Here is a 26,498-nt window from a genome sequence, read left to right on the forward strand (position 1 = left end):
CTTTATCCTATTAATATGGTGAATCACATTAGACGATTTTCAGATGTTAAACCAACTTTGCATTCCCAGGATAAACCTCCCTGGTCATGATGTAGTATCCTTTTAAATGTTGTTGGGTTTGATATACTAAAGTTTTTGTTCAAGATTTTTATGTCTGTGTTTATAAAGGATATTGGTCTTAGCTCTCTTTTCTTTTTAAGAAAGAAATGGCCATGCAGTGGCTTTTGGTATCAGGGTAAAACTGATCTCATAAAATAAATTTGGAAGTGTTTTTGTAATGCCCATTTAATGCCTAGCAGATCTTTGAGATCAAACATCAAACTATGCATATTTAAATCATGTATATGGAAATATATGCTTCAAATATAAAAGAATCTGTTATGACCTTGTTCATTCTTTTTTAAATTTCCATTACCAATATATCCTATTTATTTTCAAGCCTAGTTTGAAATAGCCTGGATTAGTGAGTGATTTATCACAGATTTTTTTTTAATTGTTGACAGTATTTCAGATGTCCCCCATTTTCTCCCACCTTGTCCCCTTCCACCCGGCCCCCGCCTCTCCCCAGGCCTTCACCACACTATTGTCTGTGCCCATGGGCTATGCATATATGTTCTTGTAATCACAGATTTTAGGAAATAAGAGCTAAACAATTTTAGGGGTTAATGTCACTAGATATCTAGAGGCGAAAACCAAGACCCTTCAAGATTGCCAGACTTCCAGAACAGAGCACCTTCCCACACTTAGAGGTCTCCATCATATAACATTCCTTACAAGCCTTTATGAGTCGTAAACGTATAATGTGTCTGCTGTGTATATACTTACATTAAAAAGTTAATGTGTCCATCCTTAATATTTTTCCTCCCTAGGAAGGCCCGCCCACACTGGCACAGTCCAAAGAGGGAGCAGCAAAACAATGAAACTCCAGGATCCTGTGGCTTGGGGTTTACTAGTAGAACTGGGCATGCTCAGTCGCCAGGCAGATTTTTCCCCGTGAATTGGAAACTACAACAGCGCCTACTGAGCGCGCAGAGGTGGGCGTGCCCTCGTGGAATTTAGAACGTTGTCGCAGCCAATGGGGCCTCGCGGCCAGCTGCCGGCGCTTCTCATTGGAGGAGCGGGGAGGCCAGCGAGTAGAGGGCCCCCTGAGGGAGCAGTGGAGGTGCAGGTCGGAGAGGCCGTGCCCCGCGCGTGAGCAGCAGCAGCGGCGGCGGCAACATCCAGCGGCGGCACCAGCAGTTCCAGCCCGTGGCTTTACTTTTTAAGCTGCACGAACATAGTCATTATGCCGAAGAGAAAGGTAAGTCTTACAAAAAAAAAAAAAAGATTTCAAAGGCCTTCAAATTGTGCTTCCAGCAAACCTTGTCATTGCCATGGCTTGCGCGGAATGCGCCCGGTACTAAGTCGGCGATTGCAAATCTCTTCGCTCCCTACGCGTGTTTTCAGATGCTTGTTGTGGACATGGCTCTCCCTCCGCCCGTCCCCATCGGTCTCGGAATGTTACTTTCTGTCCGGCGACGCGGTTTCCCCCCTTTTTGAACTCATTCTCTGCGGAATGGTTTCTATTCTCCTGCAAGAAGCAAAAGCGGTTTACCTTCCCCTTTCCAGGAGGGGAGTCTCCTCTGCAAACTGCCCGGTTGTAGTTCGTGTGGAGGAAAAGCGGCGGGAGGGGGGAACGAGGACGCGCACGAGGAGATGGAAAAAGATAAGTCGGGCAGATGTTGGGGTTCTTCCCAAGGGGGCCGTGCCCGCGGCGGGTGCGCCGCGAGGGCTCCGGCGGCTCCGGCAGAGGGAAAGCCATGTTTAAAATAGCGCTCACCCCCCTGCTCGCTCCGCGGCAGACCCGTATGTACCAACTCCGGTGTCAATCAGGGCCGGGGACGCCGAGGCGGGGCCGCAGTTCGCGGAGAGCGCGGCGGAGTTGGCGCCGTGCACACGGGCGGCGCCTGGCCCCGGGTCACCCACCGCGGCCGCCAAGGGCAGAGGCCACCCGGTCCGTCCCGAGACCCAAACCCACCGTCGGGGAAGGCGGGGTCCGCCCTCTCCGGCCCCCCTCCGTGCGCAGAGGGAACTGGGGTCACCCTGGTCTCAGCCGCTGCTTGCCGACTATTATGTCCCCTTCCGCGCGGGCACCGGACACCAAGTATCTCGCACGCGGACGTCTCTTTCTCCCGAGTCCGCGCTGCGACTTGTCATTGTCCCGGGGAGGGATGGGAAGGCGTCCCTCCGCCCGGAGAAAACAGGTGTGTGGCGGCTTTGCGCCCTCCCACTGCCTGCGCCCATGTTCCCCACAGTGGCCGCCAGTGAGGGTACTACCTTGGAAGCATAATTACAAATAATATCCTGTTTGATCCGTTAAAGACTGTGGACTGATTTGTGTGTTTAAGTGAATGCATTCCTTAAAAATATTGAAGTTAAAAAAATACAGCAGCTTTTGCATTATCTGTCCTTATTGAAAATTTGATGAAAACTTGTCTCTACTCCTTTTTAAAAAATCATATTAATTAAACCAGTTTTTTTTAAAAATCTTAGTTTATTTTGCACATACTCTGTGCCTCTTACTGTGAGAATATTTGACTTGCATTATCTATCTCATTTAATCCTCAAACACCTTGAGGAGTGTTATCACCATTGTCCTGGGCATTAGAAACTTGAAGTACCCACTGTCTCACCAACCAATAGCTAGTACCAAAGATTTAATTAGATTCTGTAGGTCCAAATTTCTTACCTTCAGACATTATTTACTCATTCTCTTCATTTAGTGCTGGGTGGGTCTAGAGGAATTTAGGAAATCCAAGATACTTCAAGCCTAAGAAGATGGATGGCTTGTTGAGAGTGCTAATACTTGAGATTCATTATTTGAACTTAATTTTTATGGAAGTATTTTTTTCCAGCCCTGTTGTATTAAAATAAGGATATTAAAATGATTCACCATTTTCAGCATTTTATCTGAGCTTTAATGACAAGGCTTGGAATTCTAGTAGAGTCAAAGGAACTACTCATCAAGAAATGGGCTACAGGGTCAGTTGGTGCCATTTCCTTTCCTTAGAATTATTAACAAATTTAGATGAACAGTAGGTTAGATGTGCACAAACTCTTTATGTTTAATGGACCCTGACATAGTAGAATCCTTGTTCAAGAGTCAGAGTTGGTGAAACCATTATTTTTTCTTTCCCTCATTGTCCACCTCTCTTAAGGAAATAGAAGGAAAGGAAAGAAAAACAGTAGAGGAGCTGGCTTTTGATTATTGTTTTATTTCTCTGGAAGGCAGCGAACCCCTTGAAGAAGCTAGCCAGGCATTCTGGGACTAGGGACAGACCTCTGACAGGCACCTGTGTACCATCCCTCAGGACCTCAGAGTGTTCTTCAGAGATGACAAACTTCTCCTTGATTAGTAGGAAGGTCTTCATTTGCACCTAGAGCTCAGAGACCTGGAGAGGAGCAGCCACAAATTAAACATGGCTACTTGGCCATTCCATCCATCAGTTAAACTTTATAGCTGCCTCATGGAATCCTGGAGTTCACTGGAATGTATATTGGAAGCCATTGTCATTAGGTAAAGCCTGCCTAGATGCAAAGAAAAGAACTGGACATAATCTGTCCATAGCTTTTGGAGATCTGTAAAGCTGGAGTAACTGTCAAAACATTTACATACTCAGTGTTGTTGTTTTTACTAAAGGACTGCCTGTTCTACATTATAATAAGTTTTAAAAGTGCCCTCACAATACTTTCTGCCATCTTGACCTCTTTTTTAACCTGTTCCCAGAAATCAAGAAAAATTATTTAATGAGCACATGTTTAGGCTTCTGCAGAATAAGAAGAGGCATAAACTATCTGGAATAAAAGGATAATAAAATTTAACAATAATAAAAAAAACATCTGGAGTCCTTGCACTGCTTTAATGCCATGGGGATGCACAGGTTGTTCTCATGGAGCTTATATTTAATTCAATGAGGTGACGAGAGTGGCAGAATCAAAACAATTGAATAATATTAAGCCTATATATATGTTCTAGAATATGTAGTATAGATTCTAAAAGCTGTAGGATAGAAAAGGAAAGAAGGTTGAATTTGGGCTGGTCTTGAAAATGTGGGTAGAACTCATATACAAAGAAAAAAACAGTCATTCTCTGTTATCAGGCATTTGAATGCCTCTTCAGATTGTATCTGAACTTGATAAGGCCTCAGTCACACAACTCAAAGCCCATAATATTTACATTAATGTAAAACATTCTTACATTTTCTTACATTTCTTTTTTTAATTAAATATATTTTTATTGATTTCAGAGAGGAAGGGAGAGGAAGAGAGAAAGATAGAAACATCAATGATCAGAGAGAATCATAAACTGGCTGCCTCCTGCACATCCCACACTGGGGATCGAGCCTGAAACCCAGGCATATGCCCTGATTTAACCGGGAATCAAACTGTGACCTCATGGTTCATAGGTTGACACTCAACCACTGAGCCACGCCAGCTGGGCCTTACAAATCTTAATCATATATTTATTTTATCTGTATCTTTGCATGTGACGACTACATTAAACCAATTGGCTTTTTATTACTGCTGTAGTATTTTTTTTTTTAAGTAGTACATCACTCAACAGTGAAGAGTTCTTCAGTTACATTAAATCTCTTTCTGAGTTTGTGACATTTAAGTAAATAGACTTTCCCATATATTTATTACCTAATGGGTGGTGGCTCAATGGGTTACTACTCATTAATAGTGAGTGGAATGGCAGGGAAAATGACAATATTCGTGGACTAAGGTGGTGGTGGGATAGTGTGTGACTGAGTTCTAGACTGTTCTGGTCAGATGTCCATGAATGTCTGCAGTGGTCACGTTATTTGGTTATGATCTGATGTTAAGAGTATCAGCCAGGCAGGCCTAGAGTCCTGGCATGATTAGCAATAGCAAACACATTTTCACATCCTTCTTTTTCCCCCCCCAGTTCCTCATTGCTAGAATTATTAGAAACTAGAGGCCCAGTGCATGAAATTCGTGCATGGAAGGGAGGGTCCCTCAGCCTGGCCTGTGCCCTCTCGAAGCCTGGGATTACTCGGGGGGATGTCCGCCTGCCGGTTTTCTTCTACTGTTTTTAATATGTTCTCTGCCTTTGTTTTTTTTGTTTTGTTTTGTTTTGTTTTTTGTAGTTTCCCTCTAATGCACCCAGGTATTAATTTTCTTTCTCCTCGCAGTCCTCGCAGTCTGGGACTCCTTTGGGGGATGTAGCAGTGCACCAAGTGGCAGGTGGCCAGGAAGGAGCCTAAACTGGCGCTGGGCACCAGGCCACTCGCGCTCATCCTGGCCCATTGCACCTGCCACCGCCACTTGGTAGTACTGCCGTGGAATCAGGATGAGCTCCTGCCACCACAGCTGCACTCGCCAGCCATGGGCCCGGCTTCTGGCTGAGTGGCACTCCCCCTATGGGAGCTCACTGACCACCAGGGAGCAGTTCCTGCATTGAGTGTCTGCTCCCTGGTGGTCAGTGAGCATCATAGCAACCAGTTGTTCTGGTTGTTCTGCCGTAATAGTCACTTAGGCTTTTATATATATAGATGTCTAGTGTATCACATCAGAAATTCTGTCATGAGAAGATTTTCCATGAATTTGGGATGTAAACACTAGTGTTTCTTTATACTTAAATAAAGGGTTAAGGGGATGGGAGGAAGGCTGTCTGCCTCCTGTTTTGAAATATGAAATTAGGTTTGTTTTTCTTAAAATGGAAAGGCTCAGTAGTGCTGGGCTTGGCACAGGGGATGCTTAACTAATAATACTCAAGATTCCTGATTAATCTTTCATAATAATACCACAGTTTATAACACCAGAGACAGATATCAATGAAAATACAGATACATTTGACTATATGAAAAGGAATATTTTGATATGGCAAAAGAAGAACTGTTAAAATTTAAAAACTTTTGAAAAACTGGGTGAATTATTTGTTCCAGATATCACTGAAAAAAAGTTTGCTATTTTATTTTATTTTTAATAAAAAAATTTTTATTACATTTATTAGAGTGACATTGGTTAATATGATCATACAGGTTTCAGGTGTGGGTTTCTATGTTACAAGATCTGTATATTGCACTGTGTGCCACCACCCAAAGTCAAATCTTCTCCCATCACCATATAGTAGGGCCCTTTTATTCTCCATTCCCTTCCCTCTGGCACCACCACACTGCTGTTTGTGTTCACGAGTTTCAGTTTTATATCCCACATATGAGTGAAATCATATAGTTTTGAGTTTTTCTGACTGACTTATTTCACTTAGCAAAATATTCTCGAGGTCCATCCATGTTATTGTAAATGGCAGTATTTCATCCTTTCTTATAGCTGAGTAGTATTCCATTGTGTATATGTACCACATCTTTATCCAATCCTCTATCACAGGACACTTGTGTTGTTTCCATGTCTTGGCCACCATGACTAATGGTGCAGTGAACATAGGGGTGCATATATCTTTGCAAATACATGTTTTTGAGTTTTTCAAGTATTTACCCAGGAGAGGGATTGCTGGGTTGTATGGTAGCTCTATTCTTAATTTTTTGAGGAATCACCAGACTGTTTTCCATGGTGGTTGTACCAGTCTACAGTCCCACCAGCAGTGAATGAAAGTTCCCTTTTCTCCACAACCTCTACAACATTTGTTATTACTTGTCTTGTTGATAATAGCCACTCTAACAGGGGTGAGGTGGTATCTCATTGTAGTTTTGATTTTCATTTCTCTAATTGCTAGTGAGGTTGAACATCTTTTCATATATTGTACATCTATTGGCTGTTCGTATGTCTTCTTGGGAGAGGTGTCTGTTCAGGTTCTCTGCCCAATTTTTTTTATTGGGTTATTTGGTGAGTTTTATGAGTTCTTTATATATTTGGGAAATTAATTATTTGTCAGAACTACTGTTTGTAAATATCATCTCCCATTTGGTTGACCGCCTGTTGTCAGTTTCTTTTGCTGTGCAGAGACTTTTTAGTTTGATAGTCTCAAATGTCCTTATGGAAAAGATGTATATTCTTATAAGAAAATAACAGGCTCAAGTAGATGAAGATGTTTAGTTGTACTATAAATCAAAGAAATGTATATTATTAAGAATAATGAGATGCAGTTTTTAAAAAAGATTGAAAGTACCACTGCCCATGGCTGAGTGATATTGACACTCCATGCAACTCTCAAGCAATGTGTTTGGGAATATAATTTCCTTTAAAAAAATTTATCCAGCCAGTTGAACATCAAACTATGAACCAAGAGTTTGATTCCTGGTCAGGACACATGCCAGATTGCCTACTCGATCCCCAGTGGAGGCGTGCAGGAGGCAGCCGATCGATCAATGATTCTCTTCTCCCTCATCATTGATGTTTCTATCTCTCCTTCTCCATTCCTCTCTGAAATCAATAAAAAAAATATTTTTAAAGAAACTTTATTGAGCTATGATCTACTTACCATAAAGTTCAGTCATCTTTTCAGAGTATACAGATCAATGATTTTTAATAAATTTATAGAGTTGTATAACATTACCATAATTCAGTTTTAAACCATTTCTATCACTCCAAAAAAAGTCTCTTATGTTGTTTGCAGCCAATCCTTATTCCCACCCCAGTCCCAGGCAACCACTAATCTACTCTCCTTAAGGTTGCCTTTTCTGGAAATTTTATATAAAAGGAATCAAACAACATGTAGTCTTTTGTGTATGGTTTCTTTCATTCAGCATAATGTTTTTTAATTACAGCACATATAAATATTCATTCTTTTTTATTGCCCAATAATACTCCATTGGGTGGATTTACTACTTTTTGTTTATCTTTTCACAGTTTGATAGACATTTGGATTACTTCTATATAAGTATTTCATGGACATGTTTTCATTTCTCTAGGAAGCTTTCAAAAGGTAGAAATGGTGGTACCATGAAAGTGTCTTTAACATTTAAGAAACTTCTGCACTATTTTCCAAAGTGATTGTACCATCAGTGCATGAGAGTTCAAGCTTCTCTACATCCTTGCTCATACCTGGTATTGTTAGTATTTTTGCTAGAGCCATTCTGATTAATGTAATTTAGATTTCCTATAATAACTAATGATAATGAACATCTTTTCCTGTGCTTACTAGCACAGTGTATATCTTAGGTGAAATGTCTATTCAGATATTTTGCCCATTTTTGAATTGTATTGCTTATGTTACTATTGAGTTGTATGAATTCTTTATATTTTCTGGATGCAAATCCTTTATCAGATGTATGATTTATAGATATTTTCTTCCAGTCTGTGTCTTTAAAAAAAAACCCTGTCTTAATGATATATTTTAAAGAACAGAGTTTTAAATCTTTGCCTAATCCAAGGCCATAGGTATTTTCTTCTAGACTTTTTATCTCATATTTAGGTCTATGATCTATTTTGAGTTAATATTGGATATAGTGTGAGATAAAGGTTTAAATTTTTTGACATGTGGATATCCGTTTGGGCCAACACCAATTGTTGAAAAGATAATTCTTTCCCACTGGCTTGCCTAGGTACCTTTGTTGAAAATCAATTTATCATGATTGTAAAGGTTTATTTTTGGGCTCTAGGTGGTGTTCCATTCTCTCCATGACTATTCTTACATTAATACCACATTATCTGGGTTTTATAGTAAGATCTGAAATCTAATAATGTCAATTCTCCACTTTGTTCTTCTTTTTCAAAACTGTTTTGGCTATTACGTCCTTCACATTTCCATATAAATTTTAGGAGCAGCATGTAAATTTCTACAGAAATGCCTGTTGTGATTTTGATGGGAATTTAATTACATTTATAAATTAATTGGAGAGAATTGCCATCTTAGCTATATTGAGTTTCCTGGTCTGAATATGAAAGGGTCTGACCGATAGTATGCCATCCATAAGTGCTTACTGAATTTGAGTTAATACTGATATGGAGCCTATATTTGCGTAAAGACTCCCAAGGACTCCTTTGTTCATTTTGTTTATTTACGAGATGCCCAGTGCATGGATTTGTGCACCGGTGGGGCCCCTCAGCCTGCCCTGCGCCTTCTCTCAATCCAGGACCCCTCGGGGGGTGTAGCAGTGCACGAGGCAGCAGGTGGCCAGGGAGGAGCCCAAGCCTGAGCCGGGCACTGCTCCTGTTCATCCAGGCCCCGCTGTGTCTGCTGCTGCTGCAGCTTGGTAGTGCTGCCACAGAAGCAGCCACCACACTGCCCTCGCCAGCCATGATCCCGGCTTCTGGCTGAGCAGCGCTCCCACTGTGGGAATGCACTGACCACCGGGGGCAGCTCCTGCATTGAGCATTGGCCCCTGGTGGTCAGTGCACATCATAGCAACCGGTTGACCGGTCGTGCAGTCATTCGGTCATTCAGTCACTTAGGCTTTTGTATATATAGATTCACTCACTCCATGTTAAATATACATTTCTTGAGCATCATCTTTATGCAAGCACTTCAGGAAAGTTATTGTTTTTATCAATCCTTTTAAAGTAAATGAATAAATGCCCTATTTTAAAGATCTTTCAGTCTGACAGGGTAGGTTATATACATATGCAAGTATTTATAATTCATGACAAGAAGTGATAATAAGCCACAAGAAAAGCTATGAGCTATGGAGCATTTCAAGGATTGGCCAGAATACATGTCCAAAGGGAAAAAAACAAAAACAAAAAACTGACAAAAGTTGTTTGGTTTAAATGGTTGGGGGTTATAGCTTCTTTTTTTTTATTCTTAAGAGGATGAGTGCTAGTTTGTTACTACAGGTGATCTATCATTGGTCTTACTATGAAGTATTGCTTTCTTTGCTGTATAAGGAAGTTAAATTCAATGCCTGTTAGTACAGTTGAGATTGGATTGTGAACAGTAGCCATCCTTCTCATTAGTAGAGATTCAGTGACTTCTTGATCCCTATGCCTTTCTGTTAATGACCTTCTTGTGTTTTAAAGGTGGTTGTCTGGGACCACGTTTCTAAGTTGGCTCACCTTATTTGATTGATTACCTAATTTTGAATTAACTTTGTAATCCTAATTCCACTTTAGCATGAAGTCTTTGATGGCTCTGATCTTTTTTATTCCCATAGCTCCTAGCATAGGTACTGTAACTGTTTGTTGAATGAGTACATGAATGAATGGTTTTCAATAAGTATAAATGTAATTATACTTAAGTATAAATTTAATTATTTCATATACTTATTTGTGAGATTGTCCAATTTGGTCTGGCTTTACAGTTTACTAGATATATGATTTAGGGCAGGTTACTTCTTCCTAAGCTTCTAAGTTCCTAAATCTCTAAGACTCAGTTTCCTCATCTATAAAACCAGAATAGAATTATCTTTTACCTCATTGGGTTGTTGGAGGAATTAAATGACATAGTGAATGCAGAGTTCTTAGCACAGTACCTGGCACAGGTAAAACAGTAGAGATATTCGTTATGGGATAATGATATTTTTAATTATTAAGAGAACTACTGTGAAATAATAGGCTTGTAGTAAGCACCACCCTTCTATTTTGTAGGAGAACAAATGGCACACACAGTGGATAGGGAGTAAGCATCTCACCCTGGATGTCTAATTTACTGCAATTATAGGAGTAAATGTTCAGCAACCAAATGAAAATGTAGTACTTTTGAAAGAACATAAGCTTTAATCTGGTTCATTTTCTTACAGAAAAGAAATGTGTTTAAAAATATCTTCACATAACATTAAAATTCCCTTAGCAAATCAGTTATCAAGTGATCCTCTTCTCTTATATTTTCCTCCTAAAACATTGCTTTTGTTTACACCAAAATTAAATGTATTCCACTTTTCTTCAGGGTACAATTTGGAAATGATGACTGAAATAAATATCATTTAAATTGACTGCTTTCATAGTACCTAGTATGTTGAAATATGAGGTTAGTCTCCTGAGTAATTTAAAATTCAGTGTTGAAGATAACAAACCAAATCAAAATGTTGAATTCTTTTTTCACTGGCTGCTTATTTATTGTACATTTCATTTTCTTCTCAGAAAAATTCAGTCAAATCACGTATTCCTAGTCAGGATTTTTATAGAATCTAATATTCGTATATCTGTGGACATGTCCAGAAACAGCCATTTAAATATGCTCAAGGCAAATGCATATTAAGTCACCCATAAAGTAAATGATATGCATATTCACAAGTAAAGAATAGAGAAAACAACTTTAAATTTCAAAATTGGTTCTGAAATTTAATATTTGAAGAGAAATGAACATCAGTAACAACATATAAATACATTTTTTACTATTAAAATTTAAATAGCTACCATTTATTGAATGCCTGTATGTACCAGTCCTGAGCTATGGGCTTGATATACATTAGGCACCTTAGTTTTAATAAAAAAATATGTGAAGTTATAAAAATATATGTGGGAAGTATTAAGGTATAATTTCATATAACTTCATTTTACTCTCACAACAGTTCTGAGGTTGTCCTCGTCTCACAGATAATGATATGACAGTCACAATAAATAACAGTTAGGTAGCTTTCTATAGCTCAGGCACTGTTCTGAGCACTTTGCTTTAATGCACTAAATCCTCCCAGGAAAGTGTGTACTCTTCACACTGCCATTTTGCAGAAGGCCCCTGTGCTGGGGAATGGCCGAGCTGGGATTGTGAGGCTGGCAGCATGGCTCCAGAGCCTGTGCTCTTAACCACTGAGTCCTCGGTCTTTCTCATACACAGTAAGAATATTAGGATTTAGTGAGATTGAGGCATTTCTCCTGTGTCTCACAGCTAGGAAGTGATAGAATCAGGAATTCTAACCCAGCCCTCTTTTACTCAGGAATTTTGCTCTTAACCATTCCATAATACTACTCATAAATATTTATTTCTTTTTTAAAAATATTTTTCAATTGATTTTAGAGAGGAAGGGAGAGGGAAAGAGAGATAGAAACATCAATGATGAGAGAGAATCATTGATCAGCTGCCTCCTGCATGCCCCCTACTAGGTATCGAACCCAAAACCCAGGCATGTACCTGGAGTCAAACCCGGGACCCTTCAGTCCGCAGGCCGACATTCTATCCACTGAGCCAAATTGGCTAGGGCAAAAAAATGTTTTAATAGAAAACTATAGTACACCTGTTATCAGACTCTAGTTTTATTCATTATCTTGGAATGTTTTTTTTAATCTACCTGTAAGCCAGAGGATCACCACAATAGACCATGTATGGACAACCTTCATGCTTGTTGCATGGGCCACTCACCACACACCCAAGGGCATCATCAAAGACAGGCAAAGTACAAACCAGAAAATTCCATCAGGTTGAAACTGCTATTCTCATCCCACCATCTATAGATGCTTTGTACTCAAATCTAAATATTTCTCAATCAACTGCTCTCCAAACTCAGAAATTGAGTTTATAATTTACTCTATTAACCTTTGTTTTTCTTTTGTTTCCATAGAAATTTCTCTTATTAAATTACCTGATTGCTCACATGATTACAGGCTTAATCTAGGTGGAAGCTCACCTGCAACACCAAACATCAATGATGAGAGAGAAATGAAATGAAATAAAATGAAATATCCTCATGTTCATCTTGTCCTAAGTAATCATGAGTATATGCGATTGCTAATACATCATATTGTGCGATGTACATAACAGAAGAAATTGAAACCCAATTACCCATTATTCCCAAAAATGTAAACTGACTTAGAAGTGTAAAACCTGAATCTGATTATAACCCAGTTGATGTATTTAAATCTTGGCTCCTGGGAATCTTTGCTCTGGGAAATTTTTCACTCCTTGCCTATTATTCTCCTCATAGTTATCCTATTAACCTCCCTAGCAATTGTATCCTTGCAAGGCTTTTAAATTCCTTTCAGCAGCCACTCAAACATCAAGTGATTTCCAGCAAGATTAGACAACTCAAAGAATTCAATGATCAACCACACGTGAGATAGGAGACCGTATAGAATGCAGGCTTCTGACCTCAGTCAGGTGTTTCCTCCATAAGCTCATCCCATACAAAACCACAACACATGGAAAAAGATAACTCTCATGAAAGAGGCAACTCATAACAAAGAGTTGTGTAAAATATTTTGAGTTATTTATTTCATATTAACAATATACTCCCATTATTGAATTATGCATATTTATGCTAATAAAATTTTACTGAACCTAGTTGAATATGGCTTTTTCTTTACTTTCAATTATCTTTTAAAATGTGAGATATTTTTCCTAAAAGTATCCCTCAGAAAAGGGAGAGCTGCTGTTTATTTCCATTCATCCAAAGTCTTTTAAAGCAAAATTATTACCCAGTTACTTTTATCATAAACAACAAAATATTACTTTGGGAAGACACAAGGCTGATACGACTTCAAAGTACAGTTTGGGTTTATAGAAGTTGATGAAATCAATTGACATAAGCAAAGGAGGAAGTAGCAAACTTTTAGCATTTGTTTGATTATTACTCCTCTGCATATGATCTCTCAATTCCAGTATTGGATTTTTAAAGATTTATTTTAAAAAGCAGTATCGTGGAGGAAGAAGGAGGTAAGATATCAACCAAAGGACTTGTATGCATGCATATAAGTATAACCCATGGACACAGACAGTAGGGGGTGAGGGCAAATGCTCGGGGGTTGGGAACAACAGGGGAAAGGTCAATGGGGAAAAAAGGAGGCATATGTAATACTTTAAACAATAAAGAAATTTTTTTTAAAAGCAGTATAGTATTGGAAGGTCCCAAAATACACTTTTAGGGTGAATGAAAAACAGCCATACTAATGTAAAACAAGGGTACTGATGGCTTTGAATAAAACTTTTAGTGTCTATTTCATGTGTTATAGGAATATTTGAATTTAAGGGAACTGTTATTTGAAAAACCTCACAAGATTCCATGGACAATGTAGAGGGAAATTAACATTGCTTTATTCAAGTAGTTGAATTATGTGTTAATTTTAACAGACATGTTTCAGTCTTCTCTGGATTGGTTATTTGGATTTTTTGTCCTAGAATGGTTGTCCTTTGCTAACCAGTTCATTTTTTTCTCCAGCCTTGCATTTGTAATAAAAATTGTAAATTAACTTTAAAAGAAATTTCAAATAATAATTTTTAAAATATTAGCCAACAAATTAAAGACAAATCATCTCCAAGTAATACATTCCCAGGTTAAAAGAAGTGATCATTGGTTATATCTACTCCCAGCTTTTCCACATTAGCATGGATAACCCAATTGTTGAGACTGGATTTGTTCTATGGCTGCTGGCAAATGGTTATAATAATGCAACTAATTCACTTAAGTTATAAAGCAATAGCTTCTGTCGCTAAAAATTTAGAAGTAAAACTCTGAGAGCCTATACTTACCAGGAAAGACTTTGGGGAACTTTAATATCAGGTCCAGCACACGTTGCTGAGATTCCTGAACTCTCCTCTTTCTTGTGTGAGAATGAGAAACATGGCACCAGGGGTACTAGACTCACACTTCCCAGCTTCCTGCCACACCCTCAGTATATCTTCCTCTGCAAACCCACAGGCTATTGCCATGTGGAAGTGTTCCCGAGTAACTATTGAAAGGATTTTCTCATCTTCTCTGATCCCTTCCTGAATTTGGAGGGAGAAAATTGGGCTCATGACCCCCACAGTGCCCTCTGTAAAGTGGTATCTGCTGTTTATTGAAAGAGAAGCTCAGCATTTGGGTAATTTTTCCTGTTGATTCCATATGGATGATCTATAGCAGGGGTGGGGAACGTCCGGCCCAAGGGCCATATAAGGCCTGTGAAATCATTTGGTCTGGCCCTGCCAATGCATTAGGGGTGAGTTAACTAAATGTTTGACCAAATATAGCAGGCTAATTTTTAAGTTGATAATTTTGAATGGCCCACAACTGATGTTATAAATATCCAAATGGCCCTTGGCAGAAAAAAAGTTCCCCACCCCTAGTCTATAGAATAAAAATTCCAAAGTTCTTTTCTTGCTTTCCTGATAAGGACTGCTGGTCCTGTTGTAGTCTTAAGGAAAATATAGTTGTGTCCCCTTCAGTACACTACAGTGCCCTCAGATGCAGGACCCAGGCATCTCTGTGTAATGAAAGAAAGGGTACAGTACCATTGGCCAGCTGCTGAAGGAAACCATGCTCTCTCTGCCCCACTCTCCTCCCACACTAGTGCGAGAGGGAGAGTTTTGAATCAGTGTTCAGAGGCTTCTAGTATTGCCCGACTCCATTTCCTTCAGATCAGCACAGATGAAGCGATTATGAATTATGTGTCTTGAACAGAAAAAGAAGAGGCAGTGTATGAACCAGATTTATAAGCTATTGAAAAAACACAGAATATGCTATGAGTAAACCCAGTCATGGAATTTGTAGTAGAGAATAGATGTGGCACTGTTAAACTGGGCTTTACTTCTCGCCCAGTCCCCACAATATTGGTAATATTGTTTGAAAAAAATTAATACAGAAAAATCCAGGAAATAATATAATATTCCCATTTACCCACTGCTCAGAGTTTACAAAGTTGACTTATTTTTTTAGCATATTTGGTTCAGATATTTGTAATAAATAAAATGTTACCAATAAAGTTCAAGTTTGAAACACCCTTGTTTCCCTTCTCTTGTCAGCCTCCCTAGAGACAACCATTATGAATTTGGTGTGTATCCTTTCAGACCATGATTTTATGGATTTATGATATATATTATATATGACATATACAAATCCATAATATTGATTTGTTCATGTTTTAAAATTTGTGAAATTGGAATCACTTTCTTTTTTCCTTCCTTCTGTCACTTGACATTGTAATGATTTAGTATAACTTGCTTACTTATATTGTGATTATTGGACCTTTTCTAATGACTTATTTTGTGGTTTCTACTTATCATATATTTTTCCTTGCTTTGTTTTTTTCTTCCTTGCCTTTTATTTGTAAAATTTGCTTATTTTCACTTCTCCTGACTTGTAAGTTTATAGATCCTATTTCTTGTCTTAAAAATGTTAATGACTGTCTTTAAATTTTATTTTAACAAAGCCTAAAATTGTTCTGTCTTTATTGTCCTTGAGAACAAAACCAAGACCTTTGACTTCTGATCTTTTCTACTCTCCTCTTTTGTGGTGGTTATTGTCTAGAACTGTGCTGTCCATTATTGTAGCCAGTAGCTTTATGAGGCTATTAACCACATAAAAAAAATAAGCTCAGTTTTTAAAACTTTATTTTTAATCTATTTAAATTTAAAAAACTGATATTAGATTCAGTTATTGGAAATTGTAATATGTTTGAAACAACCTGGATATGTAAAATCACTATAAACTTTATGAACTTTAAATACATAAATAGGTGTTCCTGGTGAAAACTTAGCACTTGAATGAAGATGTGTTAGGAGTATAAAATACATGTCAGATTTTGAAGATTTAGTACAGAAAAGTTTGTGTAATATTTCAAAATTTGTATATTGATTACACATTGAAGTGATAAAATTTTAGATATATTTAGTTAAATAAAATATTGAATTAATTTCATCTACTTTTTATTTTTTCAATGTGGCTATTAGAAAATTCAGAATTATATATTGCACTGATCTAGGATTCTACTGAAACTTTTAAGTTGATGTCCTGACCTGCATTCATAGCACAGTACCACACTAATCCCAGGGTAAAGATCAGTTGGGTTGTTCCTGACTGTAAATTTGTTACCTGCTTGTTAGTACAGTGGTTCTCAACCTTCCTAATGCCGCGACCCTTTAATACAGTTCCTCATGTTGTGGTGACCCCCAACCATAAAATTATTTTCGTTGCTACTTCATAACTGTAATTTTGCTACTGTTACGAATCGTAATGTAAATATCTGATATGCAGGATGTATTTTCATTGTTACAAATTGAACATAATTAAAGCATAATGATTAATCACAAAAACAATATGTAATTATCTATGTGTTTTCCGATGGTCTTAGGCGACCCCTGTGAAAGGGTCGTTTGACCCCCAAAGGGGTCGCGACCCACAGGTTGAGAACCACTGTGTTAGTAGAAAGCACTTGTGGAGAGATTACCAGAGAAACCAGCTTTGCCTAGAGTTGTAGTTCTTCACATGTCTAGTCTTATGTTCATTCATCTGAAGGCATTAATATTTTCAATTACACCTGTTTTTTTAATGTGGCATCTTTTTAAGTTTCTCTTTTTCAGTAACTTACATCCAATTCAGGTCAGTGTTTAGAGAGTGATCTCTCAGTCACATTGCTGTCACAAATCTGCTTAGGAAAATATTGAAAATAATGTCATTTAATCATTTTTTGTTTTTTAATGTCATTTAACATCAATAGCTATGTGCTGCTTCTTTAAATGCCTATCAGTAACAGGTAGAAGTACCCCAGATTTAAATCTACCTAGTGGCCTGACAGGTATAGGGGCAGTCCAGCACTCCTTGACAACAGAGGGTCTGGTTTTTGACCAGAAGAGTCGAGTTTGTGAAGTGAGCTGAGGATGTGAGCATAGCTAAATAGCCATCTGGGGATTGTCTTCATGTGTTCGGACTTGCCCTCCCTAACTCGGCTGACTGATGTAACACTAGATCTGTGAACCAGACAATCCTGTGCAAGAGAGTGGAGAACAGAAAAGGGAGGCTCAGTTTCCCTTTATGATAGAGGAGGTCCCTTGGAGGAGGGGAAAAAGTTCATTGATTTGGGAAACAGAAGAGAACTCCATAGGTCTACGGAGCTCTAGAGAGAGGTTGAACTACTGGGTAACAGGAAACCCTAGGAAGAAAGAAGATTTACTAGGTCCTTTGACTTGAAGAAAAGCTTTTGTCTTTTTCAAAGACTTTATATACTTCTGACCTATGTTTTATACAGTATTTTGTGTTTAAATTTAGCATTATTTTATGTGTTCTTTCTATGTAGTCACATAGTCTAAATATTTTAATCTCATTGCATTCATAGTTACATAGTGTATTTAAACATTTCCAGTAAGTCGTTTCCAGTTATCCCATATTAGAAAAAATACAAATAAAACCATATTTTTTTCAGAGTCTTTCTTTGAGTCCTGGTTCTAAAATTGGAATTATTGGGTTATTATATGATTAGTTGTATGTATCTTTTTCATATTCCCAGTTGTTCTTTGAAAATATTATATTAATTTACAGTGTCTCCTGCCCCACCAAACAGTGGGTTTTATGATCTTATTTTTTCCCCCTCATATTAGATAAGGCATTAGCTGCTTTATTTTGCTAAGCCAAACGTTGTGCCAAACATTGGTTTGCTATTTGTATTTTTTTCTAATGGGAACTCTATTCATATCTTAAATAGTTTAATTTTCTGATTGTTTTAATCTTATTGTCTTAGCCAATAAAAATATATTGGGGTATATAAAAATATATTGGGGTAGTTCGTATGTCATGTAAATCTAAATATACTTTCCCCGTTGTATGCAAGCCTATAAAAGAAGCAGGTTTTAACTGTCACAAGAGTGGGTAGGTGCTGCACAGGGCTGGATTAAAATCAGGGAACAAATCAGCTCGGGTGGCAGGGCTCTTGGCTGTCCTGTGAAGCTGGGAATGTGGTAGAGATGCTGGAGTTGATAATGGAAAAATAGTAACCTTTTTTAAAATTTATTTTTATTGATTTCAGAGAAGGAAAGGAGAGGGAGAGAGAGATAGAAACATCAATGATGAGAGAGAGTCATTAATCAGCTGCCTCCTGCAGGCCCCCTCCTGGGGATGGAGACCGCAACCCAGGCATGTGCCCTGACTGGACTAGAACCTGGGACCTTTCAGTCCGCAGGCCAACGCTCTATCCACTGAGCCAAACCGGCTAGGGCAAAAAATAGTAATATTCTATAAAAATAATGAGTATCAAGTCAAGTGATATCAAGAAATGGGCTAGAAATCAAAGCGAGACATCCTGCCCTCATCTCAGAGAATCAAAGCAACTGGAACATGCAGGTGGATCGCAGGCACCCCTGCTACTGACTACTGGGTTTCTGTTCTTTAACTCACAAGAATGAAAATTGCTTAGTATGAATGTACATTGAGAACAGGGACTCATATCAATTCTTGCATCACTCCTCATTTAAAAATGAGAGCAGTTTTGCAGTGTGTGTGTGTGTGTATGTGTGTGTGTGTGTGTGTGTAAACAACATATTCTCTTATAAACTTACTTTTTCCCCCCACAAGATCTCTGTTGGTATATGTGGTCCAGAGAAATTAAATAGCTTAAAAAAAAAAACCTCCCTCTGATGTGTGTTTCCCAATTTAAATACAATTTACTGAAATATTTTCTTTCTAGTCTCCAGAGAATACAGAGGGCAAGGATGGATCCAAAATAACTAAACAGGAGGTAAGTGTATCTTTGACATCCTGTATTCAGTTATGTAACTGGAATTTTTAATATTGTTATGATTGTCTGCATCTGAATGAATACTATTCCTGTACAAGCTTGTTGAGACTACATAAGCCAGAGAGTGTCACTGTGTAGTCTCCCTTGGCCTAGGTATATTTCAGTCGGGTTCACAGATGAGTCATTTTCCACTTACTGTGTTGCTTATGTTTCTACCTGTGGGTCCTGCTGTCTTATTAAAGCAGATACTGAGAATTCCTTCTGGGCAAAAATCAAGATAATAGGTAAATTCATCTAGGAGAACAAAGTCTGCCTTTCACAGCAAGGAAATCAAAGACTGTTGATTTAATAAATTCTCTGCTCCAGTGAGTGAATTATATATTACTTTTTAGGTTCTGAAATTTGCCTAAGGAGTCATGTCTAAAACCAGAAGCTATGGAAGGATACACAAGATGTCAAAATACTAAAGTTGGGTTTTTTAAATCAGAAAAAGTCTTAGGGCTTAGGATAGTTAATTAGGCAATAATTCAAAGAAGCTCTGTATTAATATACAGAAACCTCCAAACAGCTAGGATCTTGGAAGAGATGCTTGCATTTGACCCGCTGTGGTAATATCATGAACTTCTAAAGGAGATGGATGAAAAAGTAGCAAGTGAGATGGTAACTATGGTGACAGTCATTCATTTTTGCACAGAGTTTGCAGTGAACTTATAAACTAAAATGGGTCGTGAGATAGATAAAAACAATGTCTAGTTACAGATTCTTTGATTGGGTGGTTCATATTGAGGATAATAATCCAGAAGAGTTTATCGTGGTAGTAAAATTCCTACAGAGCATTTGTACAAAGAAATTCATTCTGCCAAGTGGAAACCCTTTAACAGAATCTATAAAGAAATAATTTAAAAGCAAAACAAAACTGCCTATAACCACATCCCCACCATCCACCTACCGGGCATTTAGTCTAACAGTTTGAGAGGTGAAGTTTGTGATCCAAAATCAAGTTACTATACTAATGTTAGAACCAACCAAAAATTATGAATGTTTGAATTTTCTTGAAAGTATAATTTGTAAGACAGTTGGCTACGTGTAACGAACGTTAATGTTTTCAGATTTGGGCATGAAATGCATTTGGGTTTCTCCCTAGGGATTGCTATTGAAATTGATCTGTCAGTCAGAAAATCTAGAAAGCACTGCACACAATAGATCTTGGATAGTGAAAACAGTCTTTCCGATCCTTCTTCACTAAAAGCAATAGAGCTGCTTAGAATATATGTAAAAGAATTTTGCTTCTACAGCTGTCTCAGACATCTTGTTTTGGCCCTGGAATTTTTATTATTTATATTACAGGCACACCTCATTTTGTGACTCACTTTATTGTGCTTTTCAGATCTTGCATATTTTACAAATTGAAGGTTTATGGTAACTGTTGAAGGCTCAGACGGTATTAGGCATCTTTTAGCAGTAAAGTATTTTTATTGAAATATGTACATTGTTTTTCTAGCATAATGTTATTGCACACTTAATAGACTGTAAACACAGCTATATATGGGCTGGGAAATCAAAAATTTGTGCAACTCGCTTTACTGAGATATTTACTTTATTGAAATATTCTGAGAGGTATGCCTATATTATTATTTTTTTAATTATTATTTTTTTTAATATTCTATTTTATATATTTATATGTATTATAGTATTGTTAACCAAAATATTTCCTAGGCAAGACTACTTGTCATTTAAACTAAAACCAAATTAAAACTCATGATATTCCTTCAAGACATCAACACAATTGTTTGAAAAGTGAAAAGGTCAGTGGGTTAGCTAGTGATTTAGGGTTTAGGATAAGAACTGTCAGACAGTTATTGATTGATTTTACCCTCACTGAATTGTTTAGATTTTCTAGTTAGGCCATTGAGTGTGCTCAGCCCTGACTATAGCGAAGGTACGAAGGATTTAAAGAGCTTCTATTCCTTCCGTGATATTTGCAGGGTGTGGTGCAGTTGAGTATTTGGACAATAAGTGACCAAAACAATATATTACAGTCATTACACTTGGCCGTTTACAAAGCCCTTTTGCATACATTCTTTTTTTCTGAACCTTACAATAACCCTGAAATGTGAGCAAAACAGATTCATTCCTTGAAAGAAATGTATTGAGCACCCTTATGCACCAGGTGCTGTCCTAGGCTCTGCAAGAGTCCTCAGTGAACAAAAGAAGCAAAAATCTCTGCCTTCATGGAGCTTCCATTTTAGCAGGGGAGAGAGTAAAATAAAACAATTGGATATTTGCTATAAAGAAAAATATAACAAGGCAAGCGAATAGCGAATGTCAGAGAAGTGCTGTTTGATAATAGGCAATGTTATTGTCTTCATTTTCACAAATGCAAACAGTGTCCTCAGAGACATATATGGTTTTCCCCACGTGTCGCAACCTGTGAATTCCAGAACCAGGAAAGGTAGCTGCATGTCCTGCTTCAGAGTCCTCAGTCCTCGTGCCCCTTTTGTGGTAATCATAAAACTCTGATCGTCCAGTGCTTTTTCTCTGCCAAGGCTCTGATTTACATCTTTCCCTACCTCCCAGTTTTGCAAAGGTCATTTCTATTTAGTTCCTCGTTTGTTTGGGGCAATTAAAAGCAGCTTGAATTTTGGTTTTGTTTGAAAATACCTGGTCAGACTCAGGAGCATGAAGAAATCTCATAAAAAATAAACATGTTTACAAATTCCAGTGGAATGACCCATATACTTCAAGCAGTATTCAGCAAAGTCCAAAGATTCTACGTAAATCTAGCTATCTCTAGCCCAGTGAACTTTGTAATAACAAGGTTAGACTTCCATGTTGCTTTTGCCTCTAGGACATAAAAGTAAAAGAATCCATGTCTTTCAGAGTAGCCTTCACCAGAATTGTCTCCAACCCAGGGAATGATAAGCTAGTTAGTAATTGCATACTGAATAATTCCATTGTGACCAGCACCTATATACCACAGTGACAAATCCTCACATTTTTCTGTAGCTCTCTTGGTGACCTATCACTCTGAAAGTCTTCCTTCCTTCTTTGAGGACCATTCTTTTGGCCACTTTTCCTGAGGATTCACAATCAACAAATCAAGAGAAATTCTCACTATATTTATTGTCATAGTGGTCCTGCCCAATAACCTGAGTCTCAAGTGAATACTTCAAATTCAAGAGTTTCAAAGAGGAAAGAAATAGCAGTCTAGTCTATTTTATGTCCAATAAATATAGTCCAATCATTTACAGATTTTAAGGCTATGAACGCTGATAGAACTCTCCAGGAAGGTGTACACCAAGCATGTCAAACTCGCACATGTACCCAGTTCTGCTGGTTAAGTGAAAGGTTCCTCTCAGCCTCCACTGTTTTCAGTAAAGAGAAAATCTCTTCTGATGGTTCCCAGAAAGGAAAATTTCAGAAAATTCTTTTTTTTAATAGCATAGAAAGAAGAGCTGGTAAATTGTCGGCAGGCAGTCATAAAGTGATTTTACAGTAAAAGATGTGCTTTTTAGAAATTAGTTACTTCAGACAGCCCAGAGAAAAAACTTTGTTTTTGCCTTAATTTCCTGACCTAGGCTTTTGATTTTCCAGCTCTGGTACTGGGCCTGGATTATAAAAGGGCAGGGAGCCTTTGCATCAGAGCAGCTTCCAGGCCCCGCAGAGCAGTGCTTCAGCTGGAATGTCTCTCTGGAAATCCCACAGGGCTCTCGGACGTCACCCCGCCTCTTCGGGTGTTTGGGTGTTCACATTGGGAGGAAAGGAGCGATAGCAAATGTGGGAGAATTTTTTATGTGCTTTGGCCTCACTTCAGTGATTATCAGGACAGCTAGTTGGCGGTTAGGGAGGCAGTTATGAGTAATGCTTAACATTTAGTCCCTTTCAGGCCCTGCACTGAATAGGGCCTGGCTGAGTGCAGGCATACATCAGAGATATTGCAGGTTTGGTTCTAGACCAGCCATGGGCAAACTACGGCCCGCGGGCCGGATCCGGCCCGTTTGAAATGAATAAAACTATTGAAAAAAAAGACCGTACCCTTTTATGTAATGATGTTTACTTTGAATTTATATTAGTTCACACAAACACTCCATCCATGCTTTTGTTCTGGCCCTCCGGTCCAGTTTAAGAACCCATTGTGGCCCTAGAGTCAAAAAGTTTGCCCACCCCTGTTCTAGACCATAAAGCAAATATCATAATAAAGCAAGTATATGAGTTTTTTTGTTTTCCAGTGCATATAAAAGTTATACTTACACCCTGGCCGGGTGGCTCATGATTGGAGTGTTGTCCCATGCACCAAAAGGTAGTGTGTTCGATTCTTGGTCATGGCACACACGTAGGTTGCTGGTTCAATTCCCGGTCAGGGCTTATACGGGAGGCAACTGATCAATGTTTCTCTCTCTCTAAAAATCAAAATATATCCTCAGGCGAGGATTTTTTTTAAAGTTATATTTACACTATACTGTAATGTATTAAGTGTGCAAGAGCATTATGCATAAAACACAATGTACATACCTTAATTTAAAAGACTTTATTGCCAAAAATGCTAGCCATCACTGGAGCCTTCAGGGAGTCATAATCTTTGTGCCGGTAAAGGGTCTTGCCTTGCTGTTCATGACAACGATCGTCTGCAAAGTGCAGTAAGATGAGGTGGTGACCGTAGCACCCCTCCCCAGTTCACACTGCTGCACATTTCTAATGTTCACCTCCACATTTATTGAGGGCCCAGTAGGCACGGGAGCTACTGTTAGAGAGGAAGGTCCTGTGCAGAAGGGGCACAGATGTGAGACAGACGAGGCGAACAGTGAGGTGAGGCCAGTGTGGTACACAAGTGGAGAGGGATCCGCAAGGTCCGTTCACCCCTCTTTAATGTAGAGGCTGCCACTTTCCCTCTCCTAGGCTATTTCTAAGCACTTTCATGCTGACTGGGCCTTACTGTGAGACAGTGTGAGTAGTTCTTGAGGCCACACAGAAGCATCAAAGCTGAGCTCTGTTTGGTAATTGCCGGGTGCTCATTGCTCCTCCATGCTCTGACTCTGCATTGAAGAACAACTCACCACGTGCTGCCTGGTTTAACTGATAATGTTGCCTTTTCTTCCATCATACCAATTTATGCAACTCCCCTCCCGGGAAAGGCATCACAGATTTTGGGTTCTGGTTCCAGTGCAACATGGTGCATTGTCATGATAATCCTAACAGACACGGTGGTATTCCCCATGGAGCATCTGACACAGGCAGTCCCCCCGTGCTGTTAGGATGCCCAGCGGTACATCCTCTTTCCCTATCACAGCCACCAGTTAACCTGCACAGGCCCCTAGTCCCGGCACATTCTGCTGGCCGCCTGAAGTCCAGTTCTGATCTTTCCTTGAGATCCCAGGGTTAAAACTATTCATGAAGGCTCTGGTCCTTCATTTTTTTTCTGTAGTTTAAAGAAAGATGAGTTTAGCTTCCTGTGGCTATTTTCAGCAAGAAATTTCTTAGATCTAGAGATGGCAAGAAATAGTTCTTCCAGTTTGGCCTGACAAGATGACCTAGACTGACCTAAGCACAGCTTCAAGAATTTCATGATTCTTTGCACTTATGGCACGGGCTGCTACTGATCATTTTTGCTAAGCCCTTAAAGAATTATTTGAAACATTTAAGCTATTGGAATGAGGCAAAGTCTGCATAAGGCAGCAAGAATTAGGAAAAAGCTTGAGTTCATTTTTTGACCAAATGTTATTGAGCATCTACAATATGTTAAGTGGCGTATTGTTCTACTAGAGTTAGAGCAGGGAATAAAACAGACAAAAAATGTGGAGTGTTTATTTCTAGGACACATAAAGAAAGGCAGTTGTACTTGTAGAATGTGAAATCCCTTGGGGAGCCATCTTTTGCTGGTGGTAAATGGAATATCAATTCTGTGTGCTTATTTCTGAAATGCCTGGAAGAGTTCTGTTATTTTAAATTTTCTTTGCCATCTCATTTGCTAACTTGCACCATCACTGAAGAAAAGATTTCCTGAAACACATCATTCTCAGCACGGTTTCTCTCTAAATTCTATAAACTTCCAAATTAAAGGAAAATATTAGAGAAACTATTTAAATCTTTAAACATATACATTTACTAGAGACATAAATGTGTTTATTTTGTTTCAGTTTAAAGCAGCGGTTCTCAACCTATGTGTCGCGACCCCTTTGGGGGTCGAATGACCCTTTCACAGGGGTCGCTTAAGACCATTGGAAAACACATATATAATTATATATTGTCTTTGTGATTAATCACTAGGCTTTAATTATGTTCAATTTGTAACAATGAAAATACATCCTGCATATCAGATATTTACATTACGATTCATAACAGTAGCAACATTACAGTTATGAAGTAGCAACGAAAATAATTTTATGGTTGGGGGTCACTACAACATGAGGAACTGTATTAAAGGATCCGGCATTAGGAAGGTTGAGAACCACTGGTTTAGAGGAAACATTTCTCATTAACTGCCTAAAACTTGTTGTCATTCTCTTTTCTAACATATAACAAGGCCGAGTCCTATTATTTTGATTTCTACACAATTATGTAAGTCTCTTGTATTAACTTAAAAGTTTTAGTTCCATTTGTAAGGAACAAGAGTCACACTGGAAGCTAGTTCTTAAATAGCACCTCAATGTTCCCACTGTCAATTTTATCACAAAAGTAGAGATTATGAAAAGTAGAGCTTATGGTTTGGAGCCTAAACTCATCTTCCTTTTCTTTCCTTAGTCGCCACACCCTTAGTGAAATTATTAAATGGGAGAGGCCATTTCTTTGAACAGTGTGCCCACACCCTTCAGAAACTTCCTCTTGAGCTTTAGGGTGCCCAGGGTGATTGAACTCACCTGGAGAGGGTGATGGGAGCCATACATTACATTCTTTGCACAAATATAAGACATCAAGAAAGAATTTTTTAAAATCAACTTGGTTGTGTATAATTGTTAAAGGAGGATTTACTAGGCCAGATTTCCCACTCATGAATGGGAATGAGGTTCTTGGGGTACTGCTGAAATATGCATTTTCAGAAGCCCCCAGGAGAGGATGGGATGTGGAAAAGGCCTTATTTGCATGAAGTTACTTTTCTTGGGTTCCAAAGTCCCCTGCCCTTAAGCCAGTCCTGGGAAAGGTGCAGCTGGGAGTTCAGCAAAGCCAAAAGTAAGGCCAGTGTCCAGAGCTTTCGTTCCATGTTGCTACTGGGTGTAGTTCAGCATCCAAGCTAATTAAACTCCAGGTTCAGT

General features: G+C 38.6%; 1 protein-coding gene across 8 annotated transcripts in view; it reads left to right on the forward strand.

Annotated features, from left to right (window-relative positions):
* Positions 1-1,136: 1,136 nt before the first annotated feature.
* Positions 1,137-26,498, forward strand: part of HMGN3 (high mobility group nucleosomal binding domain 3) — a 30,771-nt gene continuing 5,409 nt past the window's right edge. For 5 of the 8 annotated variants that reach the window (XR_011471855.1, XR_011471856.1, XM_070418201.1 and 2 more), the window contains exons 1-2: positions 1,138-1,300; positions 19,201-19,251. Coding sequence is in view for 6 of the 8 variants with exons in the window: in XM_070418201.1 (XP_070274302.1) it covers positions 1,286-1,300; positions 19,201-19,251 (66 nt within the window). In the remaining 2 variants the exon portion in view is untranslated. Of the gene's footprint in view, positions 1,301-19,200; positions 19,252-26,498 lie in introns of all 8 variants that reach the window. The other 3 variants (XM_070418199.1, XM_070418205.1, XM_070418203.1) reach the window with 2 other exon arrangements.

The sequence above is a fragment of the Myotis yumanensis genome, unplaced genomic scaffold (assembly GCF_028538775.1).
Source record: "Myotis yumanensis isolate MYYU_CA2020_CCGP unplaced genomic scaffold, mMyoYum1.0.hap1 SCAF_6, whole genome shotgun sequence".
Classification (NCBI taxonomy): domain Eukaryota; kingdom Metazoa; phylum Chordata; class Mammalia; order Chiroptera; family Vespertilionidae; genus Myotis; species Myotis yumanensis.